Source organism: Camellia sinensis, chromosome 11, assembly GCF_055761805.1.
Source record: "Camellia sinensis isolate YWXY chromosome 11, ASM5576180v1, whole genome shotgun sequence".
Lineage (NCBI taxonomy): Eukaryota > Viridiplantae > Streptophyta > Magnoliopsida > Ericales > Theaceae > Camellia > Camellia sinensis.
Window position 1 is genome coordinate 122,797,157 of NC_138971.1, and position 19,543 is coordinate 122,816,699.

At 37.2% G+C, this 19,543-nt stretch overlaps 1 protein-coding gene across 4 annotated transcripts; it reads left to right on the plus strand.

Annotated features, from left to right (window-relative positions):
- Window positions 1-8,860: 8,860 nt before the first annotated feature.
- LOC114300613 (DEAD-box ATP-dependent RNA helicase 15) lies at window positions 8,861-19,130 on the plus strand. Of its 4 annotated transcripts, none has more exons than XM_028245473.2 (12): window positions 8,861-9,039; window positions 9,148-9,264; window positions 9,720-9,820; window positions 14,243-14,415; window positions 14,560-14,791; window positions 14,903-15,021; window positions 15,585-15,641; window positions 15,792-15,976; window positions 17,220-17,364; window positions 17,474-17,557; window positions 17,649-17,712; window positions 18,857-19,130. In XM_028245473.2, exons 2-12 carry the CDS (start codon window positions 9,149-9,151, stop codon window positions 18,865-18,867), a joined length of 1,287 nt encoding a protein of 428 aa, XP_028101274.1. In that variant the 5' UTR covers window positions 8,861-9,039; window position 9,148; the 3' UTR covers window positions 18,868-19,130. The 4 variants fall into 4 exon arrangements, with proteins under 4 accessions (XP_028101274.1, XP_082750751.1, XP_082750752.1 ...); XM_082894625.1 differs by having other exon boundaries at window positions 8,885-9,039; window positions 14,133-14,415; window positions 17,810-19,130; XM_082894626.1 differs by having other exon boundaries at window positions 8,885-9,039; window positions 14,133-14,415.
- The last annotated feature ends 413 nt before the right edge of the window (window positions 19,131-19,543 follow it).

The window sequence follows — 19,543 nt, forward strand, 5'->3', positions numbered from 1 at the left end:
TCTGCCAGACGAACTTCTTCACATCTTTCTCTTTTATTGATGCTAGTGCTTCTGCCTCCACCCACTTTGTGAAGTAGTCTGTTGCTACTATAAAGAACTTCCTATTGCCAGGTGCTGTTGGGAGTGGCCCTACTATGTCCAAGCCCCACATAGCGAAGGGCCATGGGCTAGTTAATGGTAGAAGTTCTCTGACTGGCTGATGTATTTGGTGTGCGAACTTCTGACATTTCTCGCACCTCTTTACATACTTCTCTGAATCTGCTTGCATGTATGGCTACCAATATCCTTGCGAAATGGCACTGTAAGCTAATGATCTTCCTCTTTGGTGGCTTCCGCATACGCTTTCGTGTATCTCGAACAAGAACGCTTCAACTTTACTGGAATGGACACACTTTAGATAAGGTCCTGTAATGGATTTCTTGTACAAGGCTATTGATGAAGAGAGCCAAAATCGCTACGACTTTGCTCTGATTTTGTTGGCCTCTTTATTCTCTTCTGGTAGGACGCCATCTTTTAGGAATGCTATGATGGAATCCATCCATGAAAGGCCTAGTTCGGCGCAACATACTTCTTCTATTTCAGGTTCTTCAATGCTTGGTCTTGGTAAGTAGTCAATCAGTAACGGATGTGGGACAGATGTATCTGCCATTGAAACAAAGCCTGCTAATTCATCCACTCTACTATTCTCTTCCCTACCAATCTGTTCTATCCGCACTACTTTAAATTTCTTGATCTCTTTTCTGACTAATTCTTGGTACTTAGCCATCATGTCGTCTTTTGCCTCGTAGTCACCTGAAATTTGGTTTACCACCAGCTATGAGTCACTGTAAACCATTAGGTCGGTGGCTTTCATGTAGGATGCTGATTTCAGTTCTGCTAAAAGTGCTTCATATTCTGCCTCGTTGTTTGATGCTGGAAAGCCAAGGTTGACTGCTTGTTCCACTACTAGGCCATCTGGTGAGATGAGAACTATGCCGAGTCCTACTCCGTGCCTGTTGGATGCTCCATTTACAAAGAGCTTCCGCATCTCTCCTACGAATAACTTCCAGCAGGTAGAGGGATCGGATGATGCATTAGGGTCCTAAGTGTTGCTGGTGTTTTCGTCAAAGTCCATGCTTGCTGTTTGTCCCTCATTATTTGATTGTACCAAGTCTTCATTTGCTGGTGAGTCTTTGCTTGGTGTAGCATGGTTTGCTTCTTTTTCCCTTTCTTTACTCTGGTCCGCCTGAGGGTCTGACTGGGTATCCTGCACTAGGGGTTGCGCTATTCCGGCGTCAACTTCTAACCCTAGTTTGGTTGTATCGGTCAGGTCGACTAAGTAGATATGATGACTTCCTGGGGTGAATTCTGCGACAAAGTCTGCCAAGGCTTGGGCTTTTTATCGCGGTTCTGGGTTGGAACTTGATGTCAAATTGTCCCAATTCCACTACCCACTTCAAGATTCGCCCAGAAAAGTTCGCCCTCTCAAACAGAGCTTTTAATGGGAAAGCTCTGAGGACGATTATAGTGTGGGCATGAAAGTAGTGCGACAACTTCCTTGATGCCATCATCAAGGGTAAGGCCAATTTTTCCAATGGTAAATACCTGGTTTTCGAGCCCAGCAATGTCTTGCTGACATAAAAGATGGGTAGATGTTGGATTCCTTTCGCTCGGACCAACGCTGCGCTAATTGCGTGCTGTGAGACTGCCAGGTACAAAAATAGTTTTTCTCCAGGTGTTGGGGTCACTAGCAGTGGTGGAGAAGACATGTATTCTTTCAAACTTTCAAGGGCACAGTCGCATTCTTCATCCCACTGAAACTTGGCCTCAGTGTTTGAAAGAATGGTCGACATCTGTCCGACGACCGACTTATGAACCGGTTTAGCGCAGCTGCCATACCGGTGAGGTATTGTACTTCTTTTACTGAGTTGGGCCTCTCTAGATCCTGGATTGCTTTGATCTGAGAAGGGTCTGCCTCTATGCCACGGTTGGTTACCAGGAAGCCTAGGAATTTGCCAGATTCTACGTCGAACGCACACTTAGATGCATTAAGGCGTAACTTGTGTTTCTTTAGGATCTGAAACATCTCACTTAGGTCCTTGAGATGGTCACTCTTGTCCTTGCTCTTGACCACTATGTCGTCGATGTAAGCCTCCATTGTTCTGCCCAACAATGGTTCAAACATCTTGGTGACCATCTGTTGGAATGTTGCCCCTGCGTTCTTTAAGCCAAAGGGCATGACCTTGTAGCAGTATAGTCCTCTTGGCGTTGTAAAAGATGTGACCTCCTGGTTTGGTTCATACATAGCGATCTGATGGTAACCTCTATACGCATCAAGGAAGCTAAGACAGTTGTGTCCTGCCGTTAGATCTACCAGTTGGTCTATTCGTGAAAGATGAAGGCTGTCTTTTGGGCACGCCTTGTTGATCGTTTTGTAGTCCACACAGACATGCCATTTTCCATTATTCTTAGGCACTACCACTGTATTGGAGATCCATCTGGGGTAGTGCACTTCTCTGATAGCTCCTGCTTCTAGCAGGTTTTCTACTTCTTCCGCTACTATCTCGGCATGGTGGAGTGCCGATCTGCGAGTGCGCTGTATAATTGGTCTGGCAGTTGGGTGGACATTCAATTGGTAACAGATGAAGCTTGGGTCAATGCCAGGCATGTCGTACAGCGTCCAGGCAAACACTTCGATGTTAGAGGTTAAGAATTCCATGACCTCTATTCTTTCGGTGCTGGACATAGATGAGCCAAGCAAAAAGAACTTATTCGGGTTCTTTTCATCTATTCTTACCTGTACTAAGTCTTCCACTACCTTCTGTTCAGCGGCTTTGCCAACATCCATAAACAATTCATTATTTTCGGGCTCTTCTACCATCTGAACAAACCCCTTGGCAGCTCGGCTGCCATTTATTGTGACGAAGCATTGCTTGGACATAATTTGGTCTTCATAGACATCTTCAATTACTCCGGTTTCGTTAGGGAACCGCATGACTTGATGATATATTGATGCTACTGCTCTCATGGCGTGCAGCCATGTTCTTCCCAAGATTATGATGTAAGTGGAGGGCACTTTCAATACCCAAAATTTCATTTGTTTAGTCATGGTTCCAGCTCTGACTGGGAGGATTATCTTGCCAACTGGCCATTCTGGCATTGAGTTGAACCCAATCAGGGGAGATACGGTAAGTGCCAAGTCTTTGTCCTTCAATTTCAACTGTTTGAAAGTTTCGTAGTACATTATCTCACGTGAGCTTCCTTGGTCAATCAAAATTCGCTTGACATCGTAATCCTTGATACGGAGAGTGACACCAGTGCATCGTTGTGAGGGCAATATATCCTTTCAAAGTCTTTGTCTGAAAAAGACATAATATTCGTGGCTTCTGTTTTTTCCTTTTTGATGGTGGGCTGTGCACTTAATACTTCCCTTAAGTGCTCGGCCTTCTTTATCATTCCCCTGAGTTCACATACTCGTTCAGGCTCGAATACCCTATGTATTACGTTTATCACGCCTTGAGGTGGGCCGTCAATTGGTGTTCCGTCTGGATGATCGTGGTTTTGGGGGGCTGGCTGCGTTCCTCCTTCTATATAACGGTCTAGGTGACCAGCTACCACTAATTCCTCCAGATGTTGTCTCAACAGCGTGCTGTTTTCAGTGCGGTGCCCCTTTTCCTTATGGAAGGTGCACCGAGATCTTTCGTCATAGTCCTTCTGTGCTTCTCCCAATTTAGTTGGCCATTTGACGAAAGGTTCATTGCGTATCTCACTGAGAATCCGGTAGATTGGTTTCTTGAATACTGTGGTAATGGCAGTGCGGACTCTCAACCATCTTTTATCTCGGTCCTCTTCGTTGTCTCGCTTGCATCGTCCATTTTTGCTTTTATGGTCTTCCGTATTAACCTTCGCTGTAGTCTTCTTGTCTAGTGTTGCTGTTGCACCAGATTTTGCCTTGACACCGGCGCCATCCTCCTTCACCTGAATATGTTGGTGTACCCTCTCCATTAAGGCTTCCATTGTGAGGGGTGGCGTCATGGTGATTGAGTCCCTCAACCTGTTTCTGACTGGAAGACCTCTTTTGTACTGCGCAATGGCGAGATTTGTGGGGAAATCTCCTATTTGGTTGAAGGACTCCCAATAACGACTGTTGTAGGATCTCAACGTCTCCTTATCGCCCATGTCAATGGAGAGTAGCTGATCGATCTCTACTGGCGTCTTGGTGTTCGTTCTGAACCTTGTCACGAACGCCTCCGCTAATTGCGCCCAGGAGGCTATGCTGCCTTCTGGTAGCCTTTCAAACCAAGTTAAACCTAGGTCGCCAAGGCTTGATGAGAATAGGATGCACATCAAAGCCTCGTTTCGCCGGTATACTGCCATGACCTGGCGAAAGTGGCTTAGGTGCATGTAAGGGTCTGTCTTCCTTTCGTACGTGGTAAATTTAGGCTGGATGAAACCTGAGGGTAATGGTGCGTTCTCAATCGCCGGAACGAACGGTGAGCTATGCAGTCTTGCCAATGCTTTATTTGTTGGTTCGTAGGCAAGGTGTGGTATTGGCATTCCAACCTCGATGCTTTCATGCATTCGAGGAGCCAATCGCTGAAGGACTGAAACTCTGTGCGGGTCGCGTGCCCTGGCATCCTTCTTTCGTCGTGCCCTTTCTTCAAGCACAATCCGTAAGTCGGACAATCTAGGCAACTCCGTTTGCCTGGATGATGTCTGCTGCGTATGTGAGGGCCGATATGTACTTCCCTCAGTGTAAGACCTCAATGATCTCGTTCTCTCAGACCTAGAGTAACGAGTTCTAGAAGTCCTTGATTGAGTGTCGCCTGTTCTGAGGTTTCTTCTTTCTGCTTGTGATGGCATGGTATGCCTACCACGATCTTCTGGGTGGCGAGGAGGCGTATTGCCTTTACGCCCCTCTCTTGTCGCCACCCCTTTTTACTTGATCTGGCGCTTCATGGCCTCCATGTCCGCCGGCATCTTCCTTATTAATTCATCTTGCTCTTTTACGTGATCCTCCAGAGCTTGAGGGTTGATTCTTCGCCTTTGACTTTCAGGACTTTGTGAAAGAGAGCGACGGGGGCTGTTGTTCTACCTCCCCATTGTATCCCTCCGGGGATTCTGTCACTGGAGCTCTAAGTCTGCCATGGGAGGAATAGAGGGCAATCTTTCGCGCCTCCCACCCCCCTCTGGGGTTTGTCTGTCGATGGCGGACTGCGGCAAATCTTCGTTGTGCGCCATTCAACTAGCGAGGGAAACTTGATCAAGCGGTTTTGTTCTTTGTTTGATTTTCCCACAGACGGTGCCAATTGTATGGGAAAGAAATAAACCTTCTCGTATAATCCTGTTGATCAAGTTCGCACTCCTCCAAACGTCATCGCTTTATTCTTTGAAAACACGAACGTGAGCTAGCCGGCGGGTGTGTGCCGGATACCTCTCCGATGCCTAAGTCAGCAAAATCGACAAATAGACAAAAAGCTCAGTGTATTCGATAATCAAAGTTGTGTTACCTCTCCATAGGTGATGTTATGAGCTTTTACAGGTTTCGCGTGGCACAATCCTAGTAGGATTCTTACTCCTCCATGTAGAGTCCTAAGAATCACATTCCTGAAAGATAATGCTTATCTTTCAACACCCCCCTCACTGCTTAAACCAAGTGAGATGGTTTTACCATGGTCGGGTCCCAATATAACTGAGATAACATGGCCATGCTAAAGCCGCAGAATAGACCGAGCTCCACCTGGCTCGGTTCTTCCTTTCACTGCGTGTACCTTGGTTTCTTCTGTACAAACCATACTAATCCATAGTGTGCTTAGGCCGTGCTAACGAATGGTTAGGTCTGACCGAGCTAACTGCATTATGCCATGACCGGGCTAACTCTGAGTGTGGTGACCGGGCTATTCGCAAATCTTTCCTGGATCGGGATAACAATAAGGCTTTCTAAGACCGGGCTAACTCCAAGACTCTCTTGGACCGGGCTAACGCCAAGACCCTTTTACTCCGCCCTTCTTACTGTGGCCCACAGCGGCCCATTACCCAGCTGGGCCCAATTTATATATAAATTACCCTCTCAGATTTCATATTTGTTTTTAATAAACCAAACACAAGTCAAATTCAACTAACTCGATTTGTTTAATAATCTTAACTGCAGACAAGGCGGTTGCCCATTGATCTATATAAGTGTCTCTTGGAATAGTGAGAAAGTTAGAGATTTAGGATTCGAGTCGATGATAATTTTTCATTATAATCTAACTTACTAATTTCCTACATTCTTAGATTGCTTCCAACCCTTGGGTGGTGTTTGGGAAGTGTTTATTTATTTATTTTTTGTGTGTGTTTTTTTTGCTAAAAAAAACACTAAAAGACAAAATTGGTTAAAAAATAAAAAATAAATAAATCCAGACAAAATGTCACATCAAATTCATAATTATTTTATTTTTTCTCTTACAAATATCACATCCAACTACAAAAAAAAACCAATTATCTTCTCAAACACAAAAACTTTAACCTCCTAAAATAATCAAAAACTAGAAAAACCTACTAAAATAACAACTTTCCAAACACCCACTTTTTATCAAATTTAAATTTGATGAAAAAAGCTCACTTTTTTCTGCTACAATGTTCCATATCAAATGAGGGGAAATCCAAAACTTTCATTAAATTAATGAAGGCTTTAGCGTTCATCAAGTTTTTATGGATAGCTGTTGAGACTTCACGTACATCAGATGATGACTGCTCAACCAATTACTTGCAAAGTTGCCTATTATTGCTTGCAAAGTTACCTATTGCCGGTTATCCTGTCAGTTGTCATTCCGATCAACCGATTGTTTGATGAAACTTAAAAAATTTACGTTGAAATGCATGATATCAAATAAAAATTTTCATTAGATATTTATTCAAATTTTTTTAAAAAAATTAGCGTAAATGTTGAAGATACTCTTATAACAACAACAACAATAACAACAGAAAAAACTGAATAATTTTCATTCAAAAAAAATAAAATAAATCAGGATTTACTTTTCAGAAAATTGAATTTTTTTATTTTTCGTGTTTTTTTTACAATTTAAAAAAAATATTTTACGTATTTTTTTAAAATTTTTTAAATACACCGAACATAAATACACTTAAAAAGTATAATATTTATGATTTTTAAAAAAATAAATACCAAAAAATATAAAAATTTAGTACATTTTTATATTTTTGTGTATTTATTAATTTTTTAAAATATTTTTTTTACAAATATTTTAATTTTTAGATACATTTAAGTGAAGTACATTTAAAAAAGTAAAAACATTGTTTAAAATTTTAAAAATATTGACTGAAAATAAATAAATAAAATAAAATAAAAGGTAAATTACACTAACACACCTGAGGTTTATGTTTATTATAGTTTTCCCTTATCTTTTGAAAATTACATTTCCTCTCCGAGGTTTAAACTTTCATTACGGATTCCCCCTTAGCAATTTAATTTTTTTAAATACCAATTTTGCCCTCATTGGGTAAATTACATTGACACCCCTCACATTTTAGAAATTACAATCCCCTCCTTAAGGCTTGCAGTAGCATTACCAATTATCCCCTCGGTTAGTATTAGTTGGGAAAAAAATTCATTCAAAAAGATTTAATTGAAAAAAATTTTGTTAGTCAAATTTTTAAATTTTTGTTTAAAAATCAATGTAAACTCATTTTTTGAATTTACATTTTTTTCTCAAATTTACAAACTGAGACAGCTATTTATAAACCCAAAAAATTATCAAATAAGTTTTTATGACAGTTTTTAAAATTTTTGTAAATATAAATTGAAAACTGAAAACAAAATGATTATCAAACAGACCTCAGATGGTAAAAATGTTGTAAAATTAACAAGTAATTAAATAAGTTACCAACGTAAGAAATGACTTATCAAAAGATTCTTAGGTTATGTATGGTTTGATTTTTAGAAATTTTTTTAAAAATAAAAAATTAATTTGGTTAAGAAATAAAAAATAAAAAATAATTATCGTTTAAGGGTAAAAAATAATTATCATTTTAACATTTGGGCAGGTTATATACATACGTATGGCTGTTTCAATTTAATTTGTAAAAAATTATTTATAACCACTCGAAAGGTAAAAATTATATAAAAATGATAATTATTTTTTATTTTTTATTTGTTAACCAAATTAATTTTTAATATTTTTTCTCCTAAAAATCAAATCATACATAGCCTAAAAATCTTTTGATAAGTCATTTCTTATGTTGGTAACTTATTTAATTATTTGTTAATTTTACTATATTTTTACCATCTGAAACCCGTTTGGTAATCATTTCGTTTTCAGTTCTCAATTTATATTTATAAAATTTTTAAAAACTGCTATAAAAACTTATTTGATAATTTTTTTGGTTTATAAATGGTTGTCTCAGTTTGTAAATTTGAGAAAAAAACGTAAATTCAAAAAATGAGTTTACGTTGATTTTTAAATAGAAATTTAAAAATTTTACTAATAAATTTTTTTTCAAAGAATTTTTTTTCCAAATAATTTTTTTTCAACGAATTTTTTTTCCAACTAATGCTACTCGAGGGGGCAATTGGTAATGTTACTTTAAACCTTAGGGAATGAATTATAATTTCTAAAATGTGAGGGGGTGTCAATGTAATTTTACCTAATAAGAGCAAAATTGGTATTTAAAAAAATTAAATTGCTGAGAAAAATCTGTAATAAAACTTTAAACCTCAAAGAAAAGATGTAATTTTTAAAAAATGAGAGGAAAAACTATAATAAATCTAAACTTCAGGAGTATCCGTGTAATTTACTCAAAATAAAAAATTAAATTTTCAAAAAATTAAACACAGAAAATTAAAGGCTAGTGAATAATTTTTGGAACTGATTCAGGGACATAATGGTAAACAGATACACATTTCTCCGGTTATAATAGTCCACCAACTCCCGATCACAAAACCCTATCTCTCTCTCTGTAGCGGAGGTCCGTCTTCTTCAACTTTTTTCCGATTTTTCCTAACAAATTTTCTCTGCAGACGCTTCAAATCCTAACCCTTCCAAATTTCTCACAGATTCAAAGGTGAGCAACCTTTTCCTTAAAAACCTCAGGTCTCTCTCTATTTGAATTTGAAACCCTAACTAATCGCTTTAATAATTTTTTTTTTTTTTTTTGATCGCTGTGTATTAGAATGGTCGAAACAAAGGACAACGATGCTTACGAGGAAGAGCTTCTCGACTACGAGGAAGAGGATGAGAAAGTCCCCGACTCCGTCACCGCCAAAGCAAACGGCGAATCCGCCAAAAAGTCAGTTTATTTTCGATTCTAAGCCATGTGTTGTGTATTTTTATTGAATCTAAGTTTCGATCTTTTATTTGTTGCATTAATTGATAATGAAAACTCCGTTTATATTTGGTAATTAAAACTCCTCGATCTTTTTGCATATCAGAAAAGTTCATTATCCAAAAATTTAGGTGGTGTTTGGTAATTTTTATTTACCAAAAACCAGGAAACAAGTTTATACCAGACAAGGTTTCCTTTTCAGTTTCCGGAAAAAAAATGAAAACAAAAATAGAGAACGGAATCGTTACCAAATGAGGCCTTATAAGTAAAAAAAATTTACTTTTAAGTGAATGGAATCATAAGATGAGTGTGTTTTGGTAAGACTTGTCAAAAGACAGACTTACATGTTTAATAGGACAGTTGGGGTTCATAAATGTAATTGTGTATTCTAAATTTTTCATTCTTTATTTGTTTTCTAGGGGCTATGTTGGAATTCACAGTTCCGGATTCAGAGATTTCCTTTTGAAGCCAGAGCTTCTGCGGTCTATTGTAGACTCTGGATTTGAGCATCCTTCTGAAGGCAAGATATTTATTCATTTTAGCCATTCATATTCATGAGTTGAATGTATCTCTCTTCAAAATAAAAAGTACACTCAAATTAGTCCCCATTGAATGGTTCTTGGGAGGGATATATTATTGGGTACAATTTACAATTTACAAATATAATATTTGGCAGTATTTGTATGTAGTGTTGCTCTCAAGTTTGAACACCACCTTCAAGGTTAATTTGTTTTCATATATATAGCTACTTTATTCCAGTGTTGGCCAGAATGTTATGTTTATCTATCTATTGATATCTGGATGTCATCTTAGGTGTTGATAGAATTACATCAAAGAAGGATGAGCATCTTTATTGAGGAATTAATCTCTTTTAATCATCCCTAGCTTCTTTCCTTTTCCTTTTCCTTTTCCTTTTCCTTTTCATTTCCTTTTAGTTTTCTTTCTTCTAAATTGAGAATGATTTCTTGCTATGATACTGGATTTCTAAGAAATTAATTTGCAAGTCTATCGTATAATTTGTCAGCCAATGAACTGTTTAAAAATACAAAATTAATATATGCATATTGCATGGAAGTCACTTGTTATGCAAATTAAAGATTATATAATGTGGGCATAGTCTATCTTAGGATAGAAACAAGTGTATCATCTTTTCTTGCAATTTCTAGACAGTCGTGTTTTCCTTATAACTAATTTATGTTGTATTTTGCAAGTTCAAACTTGGAGGTTCGTGTATGGCTAAATATTTTTTCTGAATTCATTCATGTAAAATTTGATATCTTGAAGAATCTGTTTCATGCTACATATTTGGTGTTCTGATGTTTCAAAGTCAACTTTACTTGAATTAAATATCTTCAGGTGCTGAAATGTGTGCTGGTCATGACTTGTAACCAATGAATATATGGTTGTGTATGACATATTTTAAAAATATTGGTAATCATATGTTTCATGCACAGTGAATTATCTGTATGCAGAATTATTTCTATCTGAAAGTCTGTAGATGACTAGAAATGATTGATTTCCTTTGTGGTAAATGTGTGAAAGAAGTCAATTTGCCCATTTCTAGCATTGGTCCTCTTTAATATAGGCATGGGCCACAACACATGAATATGTGACACGGCATGCCAATTTTCAGAAAATACAAGACCCAGTACGTCTGGGACATGTTAAAAATTTATGGGTCTTTTGGGAACAATGGTAAAAAGCCAGCTTTGGCTTTTTAGCTTTTTTAGCTAAAAAAATCAGCTTTTTTACCAAAAACAACCCAGTTTTTTGCCAAAAAGGTCACCAAAAAAATCAAAAAGTCAGTTTTTTACCTACTTCCCAAAACACCACTTATATTTTTATATAATTATTATGTGTAATATATGGATAGTTATTTGAGGGTAATTGAAAAAAAAACAACATAATGTTAATTAAAATTAGAAAGCCATATATTCCGTAAGTTAACCATCAAAACATAATTCACGTAACTATTATAGCTATTATAATCTAAAGAATGCAAAAAAATTGTAGAATATAGAAATACAAATGATGTATTAATCTTATAAATTTTTAAAAACATATTTAGAGTGAATAAGTTACATTCCAAAGAATACAAAATATTGTTAGTATGAAGAAATTCATCACATTGGGTGTTCTTGAGAGGGTTTAAGAACTGTATCCGAAGTTTCGGAGATGTATCTAAAGTTTGCGATATTATAAATTTTCATTTTAAGTAAGACATGTTGAAGCAGTATTTTTAAAGGCTCAAGGCGCACTAAGGCGCTGAAGGTCTCTCGGGGCCTAGGCGCAAGGCGAGGCGCGGACTTTATTGAAGTAAGGCGCACAGTCTTAGTACAATGTAATGCAATTGTGTAATGCATAGTGTATTAATTAATTGTGTAATGTAATGGTAAATTAATTAATACAATTGTGTGATGCATAGTGCATTAATTAATGGAAAATTAATTAATACAATGTAATGGAAAATAATATAATGTAACATGTCAATTTAAAAAATAATTAATGTAATGTAATGTGTCAATTTAGAAAATAATGTAATGTAAAAAAAACAGAGACCAATAGCAGTTTGTTGATTAATTATTTATTTTTTTGTATGTATTTTAAAAAATATTTATTTTGTTAAAATATTTAATTGACAAAGTCATAAATATTTTGTATTTATTTTGTATTTATTTTTTTTGTTTTAACAGAGACTCAAAGGCATAAATAATTGAGAAAAAAAAAAACAGAGTAGAGCAGATGATCAGCGAAGAAGAGAGAAGAAGGAGAGAATAAGGAGAAAAAATTAAAATAAAATGAAGACGGATTAGACGATTGAAGTCGAAGGAGGGCGAGAGAGAGACGATCGAAGTCGAAGAAGGCAGAAGGGGAGAGAGAGAGAGTGTAGCGCACCTGGAAGTTGAAGTCAAAGTCGTAGCCCAGTCTAAGTCGAAGCCAAATCGAAGTCGAGAGATGGAGAGACGACAAGGTTAGGGCTTTCGTTTCAGTCGTATGTGGAGAGACGAAGAGACGACACAACCGTTAGATCAAAGATTAGGGCGTAAACATCAGTCGCACCTAGGCGCGAGCCTTGCGCCTCTCTCGCCTGCTTCCAGTCGCGCATAAGGCGCGCGACTTCTTCAACGCACCTCGCCTGGGACCAGTTCAGGTGCACAGGTTGCGCCTCAATGAGCCTTGCGCCTAGGCGCGCTTTTAACAACACTATGTTGAAGAAGGGTCGAACACACTTTTTAAGACTATTTGTAGTGTCATGTCCAACATGGGTGTCTGACTCGATGTGCCTCCTCTATAGAAGTGTCTGTGCTTCTTAGGGCATGGGCCGTTTCTTTAACTCTCTTCAATAACAAATTTCATGATATTGGGCAGTTGGCTTCTCAAAATTCTTAATGGTAATCTTTGTTGGTTAAGCTTGTAATAAGAATTTAGTTGATTATAGCCAATTGTCGATCATTGGCATGTCACTTCATGGGATTTGCAGTATAAAGCTGGTTCAGTGTTCATGAGACAGCTGAATGATATTGAACATAGTGAAATTTTTTAGCCAACCTTTAGATCACTTTTCGTAGTTACTTAAATAGTATTCCTTGAATTGGGATAAATAAATATAAAATCAGTGCAAGGATAATTCCCTTTGAGGGGCATTTGTGGTTTGTTCACAAGCCAGCGTCCTAAGCTATGTTAATCTTGGGACAATCATGATGTTGGAAAAAGGATTGGTGAATGTTAAAATAATTTACAGGCTAGGTCGTTGGAGTTAAATGTGATATCTTAATCACATCATCATGATATGATTTCGTGATCATAACAAATTATGAAGAGACTTGTGCATGAGGCTCCCACTATAGCAGGGTCAGAGTAGGTCAAGTTGTGCACAACTTTACCAACTTACCCCCTAGTTCTAGTGAGGCTATTTTTGTGACTCGAACCCGCTGCCACTAGGGTGCTAACAAGAAGCAATTACTATTTGGTCAAACCTCCCTTTCATAAAATTATGAAGAACATGTCATACTTTGCTGTATATATAACGTGTGACAGGGGATTTCATGATGTCAAATGTAGAATACCATGGATTTTATAACATGAAAATTGAAAATGGTTTATGTATAACATGAAAAATGTGCATTTGTTTTTACATTTTATTGGAGAAAAAGGTGTTGCATAGAAGAAACTGAAGAGAGAATGAGAGCTAACAGAATGCCTCACCAAAGTTAACAGCGTATGATTATTGCCAGAAAGGAGAAAATTGAGGATTATTGGAGAAAAAAGTTAGGAAGAGTATGGGGGGAGGGGGGAGAGAGAGAGGATTTCCTCTTTTCACAGGAAAAAAAAAGGAAAGAGATGGTTTTGCTTCTTTCTTTCATCGCAGGATGAAATTGAAGCAAAGAAAGAAAGACTAGTTTTGGCCTGCACTTCCATCACTGGACCAATTTTATGCTGGATTCTTTATGCTGCATAAGTTGTGTTTTTAAAAGATTGTTTATGAACTCTCTCTCTCTCTCTCTCTATATATATATATATCTATGGATCGTTTTTTCCCCCCTCGTGGGGGAGGGTTGGGGTTTCTGGTTACAGTATTTGTGGACCTGTGATTGTTACTTTTGCTTTGGTGCTTTTAACTATTAGTTTATTTTTAATAGAATTATTTTTGTTTTCATTTGCTGGTGCCAAACATGTTAATGTATGATATTTATTTCATATGGTCTTAAAATCTTGTTTTTGGTAGCTGCCTACTTTGTCCTTCCTGTCTTTTGTTGTTTTAACAGATCAACATTTTAGTGATTAGCTTCTTAAAATTGCAACTTTGATAATTTTGGTCTCGACTTTCTCAGGTAATTCACTATTATCATACTCTTCATTTTGGAGAAGTAAAAAGGTTTGGTAAAGCTTTCAATTTAAACTGAGGGTTCCTTCGCTCCAATTTTATTTAATTCTTCATCAGTGCAACATGAGTGTATCCCTCAAGCGATATTGGGCATGGATGTCATTTGCCAAGCTAAATCTGGGATGGGGAAAACTGCTGTTTTTGTTCTGTCAACACTGCAGCAAATTGAACCTGTTGCAGGTCAAGTTGCTGCCCTTGTTCTATGTCATACAAGGGAATTAGCTTACCAGGTATGTATTGTAATCCATATCTTTGGTTTGAAAACCTCATCAATACTCTCTTTTCCTCACTCAGCACACATGCATGCATGCATAGACAACCCCATGTTCGACTTATCAATTATTCTTCATTTTTGGTGGTTATCCCTTGTGTAGATCTGCCATGAGTTTGAGAGGTTCAGCACTTACTTACCTGATATCAAGATTGCTGTTTTCTATGGTGGTGTCAATATCAAAATTCACAAGGATCTACTAAAGAATGAATGCCCTCACATTGTTGTTGGAACACCTGGAAGAATACTGGCACTTGCCAGAGATAAGGATCTTTCTCTGAAGAATGTTAGACATTTTATCCTTGATGAATGTGACAAGATGCTTGAGTCACTTGGTATGCCTTCCCCTCTCAACATGCTAAAGTGTTTGAACGTCAGAGCTTAAACTCTTCAATATATTTTATTAGTTTTAAGGTTTTCTCATTTCTTTGTTTGATATTCTGCAGACATGAGGAGAGACGTGCAGGAGATATTCAAGATGACTCCTCATGATAAGCAAGTTATGATGTTTTCAGCAACACTCAGCAAAGAAATCCGTCCTGTTTGCAAAAAGTTCATGCAAGATGTAATGTCCCATGGCCAGTTCTGCTTAAATTTAGAAGAGTTTTTCTCCATAAATGCCTGCTTTCTGCAGGCGAAAAGTAGATAAATAGGAATGCAGTGGTTGCAGCATTATATGCTGACAGTTCTGTACTGTGTTTATGCTGTCTCTTTATTCAATAATCCACGGGGTAATGTTGTTGGGTAGGGAAAGGGTAATGGCAAAAGAAAGATAGGTCTTTAGGATTGAAGTTGTGTGGGGTTGGGGTTGGTGTTCAGATTCTTCAGTAGCTTCCCCCCTCTCCCTTTATTTCACGTTTATTTTTTTTTCTTTTTTTTCCCTTTAGATGTGTGGGTTTAAGAGGGGTTTGTTCTGGGTGTCTAACATGTGGCTCCTGTCAGTTGCATAATAATGTGTTGAGCGAAAGTGGACTTGGTTTGTCACTTAAAAATGTATCTGCAAGGAGACAAATCAGATGGACCGGAATCTTGATTCAAGGGATGTTCATCCATCCTTCATTTGATACTGGATTCCATTAGCTTCAGGAAGGCTCCTAACATGCTTACTGTGACATTTGTTCCTTTCAGCCAATGGAAATTTATGTGGACGACGAGGCCAAGTTGACCCTTCATGGTCTTGTACAGGTATTTCTTTGGAAGTTACATATATATATATATATATATATGTGGATATAGATACCCTATAGATCTTATAACAAATATGTAGATTTTATTTTCTGGTATTTTCTTTAGTTTTGAAATTTATTTCACCTTGGTATTTTTTCTCCACGTCAGCACTACATCAAATTGAACGAGCTGGAGAAAAACCGCAAGTTGAATGACCTTCTTGATGCTTTGGACTTCAATCAAGTAGTTATATTTGTCAAGAGTGTGAACAGAGCTGCGGAGCTGAACAAGTTGCTGGTAGAGTGTAATTTTCCATCCATCTGCATCCATTCTGGCATGTCCCAAGAAGAAAGGTTTGTATTTTATAAATGTTTATTGTGGGTTTATTTACGTTCCTTTAGAAAAATTCACTATTTTGCTCATGGCTGTTCTTTTATTGATGAATATGTCATTTAGTTGTTCATATGATCTGAATCTAATCTGCATTGTACCACCTTGCATCATTAATACATTTTTTGTGCCAAGACAGCCAACGTTTTATGGCACATGGACTAGTTAATTACCTAGTCATTAGGTGTTGCTCAAACATATATGTTCTCAAAGATGAACATGTAGGGAAATTCTAACAAAGACACTGTGTACCAAAGAAATGTGCTTTGACATGTATTTACATCAATTCCTTTGTGTAAGATTTAGACCCCAGGACTTATGTATGATGTTTGATAATGTATGCCATGAACAGGGTCCAAAATATCGGCCCTTATGTAACAGATTTTGGATTTCTGATACAGTTTTTAATTGATATATTGGTTGATATTGTCTGATATTAGCTGATATATGATTGTATCGTCGTTAAAACCATGGCTATGAATCTTTTTTGAGTCACTGTAATCTTTTTATTTTTTCATATCTGTGCTTTAAACTGCCTTTAAAATTAGGATACTTGTGGTGTCCTTAAATGGATTTCTCTTGTTTTTAAGTGTAAATGATAAAACACAAAAGCCTGTTTTGATGTGATGGATGGGCATGCCGTTCTTTCTATTTTAGCTCAAGATGGGCAGGCCTTTTCTTCTCCTTTTGAATGCTACTTAATGTGCAGTATTTGTCTTCTAAATTAATGACTCTGCAAAGAGGAATTTGAGGGTCTTAAAATTTATGGTCACGAAAATGCTTCAAATTATGTAGCAGCTATATTAAGAGCTTGTGGTCACTAGCACAAATGAGTCAAGCTTGGCCCTGCCGGGGCTTGGCTTGTTTATGGAATGAGCTTTTAAATTTGGCTTAAACTTGGTTATTTTTATGAAAGTGAGCACACCAATGCTAAGCCTAGCCTGGGTTGTTAATGAGCAGCTCTGTTCATTTGCAACCTCACCGCCATATGTAAGTGTTAGCTTTTTAAGATAGGTTGAGTCAGTGTGTTCAAGTTGTGTTTTTTCTCTTCTTTTGGCTATTTCTGTGTTTCATGGCTATTGCTGTTCTTTTGGCTAGCAACTGACTTTTGCCGATCAAATTTTTTTTTTTAGACTTTTTACCTATAGTTTGACTGCTATTTTCTACTGACACATGTATAAATTTATGTTGTTTTTTAATTTGCAGGTTGACACGCTACAAGGGCTTCAAGGAGGGGCACAAGAGGATACTCGTGGCAACAGATCTGGTTGGTAGGGGAATTGACATCGAACGTGTTAACATTGTCATCAACTATGACATGCCAGATTCTGCAGACACTTATCTGCACAGGGTAAGTCCAATGTTTTTTTAGCTTGTTTTATCTCAAGACTGGCTTGTCCTTTCCTATGTCATTCCTGAGCCGTCTTTCTTGTTCTGCTTTTGTTTCAAATTCTTTGCAGGTGGGTAGAGCTGGTAGGTTTGGTACCAAAGGACTTGCAATCACATTTGTTTCATCTGCATCAGATTCTGATGTTCTCAATCAGGTTGGGAACGTGTATGGTTTATTTTTCCTTGCGTAATGGTGTTGCTCAATTTCTATACGTGTTTGATGACATGCTGGTTGGTTGCTTGCAGGTTCAGGAGAGGTTTGAAGTTGATATAAAGGAGCTTCCTGAGCAGATTGATACGTCTACATATAGTATGTCCTATTCATCCTAGATAGCTTCAAATGATAGTCATGGCTGTTTACTCTTTCCCTATCAAACTAGTGAACATAACTATTTTCTTCATTAAAGAAAACTTTGGTAGGAGAGTAGGCAAAATTTTCGAAATCTCTTCATTCCCTCGTTTAGTTTTCTTATCAGAAGAGAAAGGAAAGAAACGGTAAAGAAAACATTTTTGAGTTTCCCTGTCGTTCTTACAAAAACATTTTTCGCAGGTACAAACTAATCCCTTAAAATAAAATCTATGACGATTTTCGTCCTTGATTTTCTCTTTACTGTCTTTCCGAATCAGACTAGTGAACATAACTATTTTCTTTTCTCTCCACCTCTATTTTCTCTTTTATTTTCTCTTCTCCAATTCTCTCTCTCTCTCCCCTACCAAACATAGCATTTGGAGGGAAGGGAAGGGAAGGGAAGGTAGGAGGGACTGGGAGTGTATCCCTAAGGATGGGATTGAGCTAACAAGCATAGACATTTCAAAGAAGGTAACGTGTTTTGTTTGACACAACACTCATCATACACTTCCCAACACTCATCAGACACACATAAAGCACGTTACAAATTTAAATAAAAATAACTTGAAATCCAATGATAAAACAAAAACAATATAAATTTATATCTAATTGTCTCCTTTAAACTTTCAAAATTATTATATTTGACTTGTATATTCATATATAATTAATATTTCAAATTATATATTTTGCGCATGCCCATGTGTCGTCTCTTACAATTTTTGAAAATTTCCATGTCAGCTTGTCATTGCTGTGTCACGTGTGTGTGTTCATGTCTTTCTTTGTTCATGCTTCTTGGGGATTGACGGTATTCTTGTTTGGTATCAAATTTTTTTTCAAAGGAGATGACATGCGTTCTTTACCGAAACAAGGGAAACCCTTATTACCACCCTCTCCCTGTCACCCGACCAAACGGCCTGTCAATCTAGTTGCATCCGCTTTTTTGTTTTGTTTTGTTTTGTTTTGAATGTTTGGGTTTAATATCTTCTCTGCATCAGATGCGTTTCATAGGTACTTTGTAATTGACCCATCATCTGCTCATGTATTATGTTTTACAGCAATTCTGTTTAGTTGTAATATACTTACCATTTTGAAAATGGTTTTGTAGTGCCATCGTAGAGGGGTTCGGTGACATGGAAAGCGTATGCATGGATGGTGGAGTGGCGATCAACCTTTTGGAAAACTTTTGTTGTTCTGCTGTTAAATGATCAAACCAGTTTTGAGTGGGGAGAGACAGATGATTTACTCTTCTATGCTTTACACTGCTTTGGATTATTGTACTTTTTAAAACCCATTCATGTGGTGGTGCAGCTAAACTAGAGCTAGAAATTACTTTCTTATATGACTTGCAGGATCTGTAATTTATTAGTGAGTTTGCTTTCTCTCTGGATTCTTATATTTGAAAATGATGGCGATTGTGGTTAGGGTTTTCAGTTTCGAAACTATTGGTTAGAACAACACAAGTAAGGTACTCAGAGGTTGTGCTTGAGTTACGAAAATGGAAACTTTGATTGTGGAGTGCATCAGAGGGAAGGCCATCCAGTTTAATTCTTTTCTCCCTTGCTTAAAAAAGCAACTAGTTGAACAAGTAGTTATATTTATCAACAATATCTTACATTTTTGTCCCAGTGGGGTTTGAAGTATATCTGCCTTATTGAGTAGATTGTGTTCTGCTGTGGGTTACCAATCCACTCTTAGTACCGAAATGGGTTCATATGATTACTTTCCATATGAGTTTGTATTAGATGTAACTCTCTATATGGGTTGTGTTTCTAATTGAACTGTATTTATTGAT

What these genes read in the sequence shown, in the direction of transcription:
- LOC114300613 (XM_082894624.1), top strand. Translation starts at nt 9,149, where the DNA reads ATGGTCGAAACAAAGGACAACGATGCTTACGAGGAAGAGCTTCTCGAC. An exon ending in ATTTGAGCATCCTTCTGAAG is followed by an intron (nt 9,821 to 14,242) that starts GCAAGATATTTA and finishes ATTCTTCATCAG; the next exon opens with TGCAACATGAGTGTATCCCT. An exon ending in ATTCTGATGTTCTCAATCAG is followed by an intron (nt 17,558 to 17,648) that starts GTTGGGAACGTG and finishes GGTTGCTTGCAG; the next exon opens with GTTCAGGAGAGGTTTGAAGT.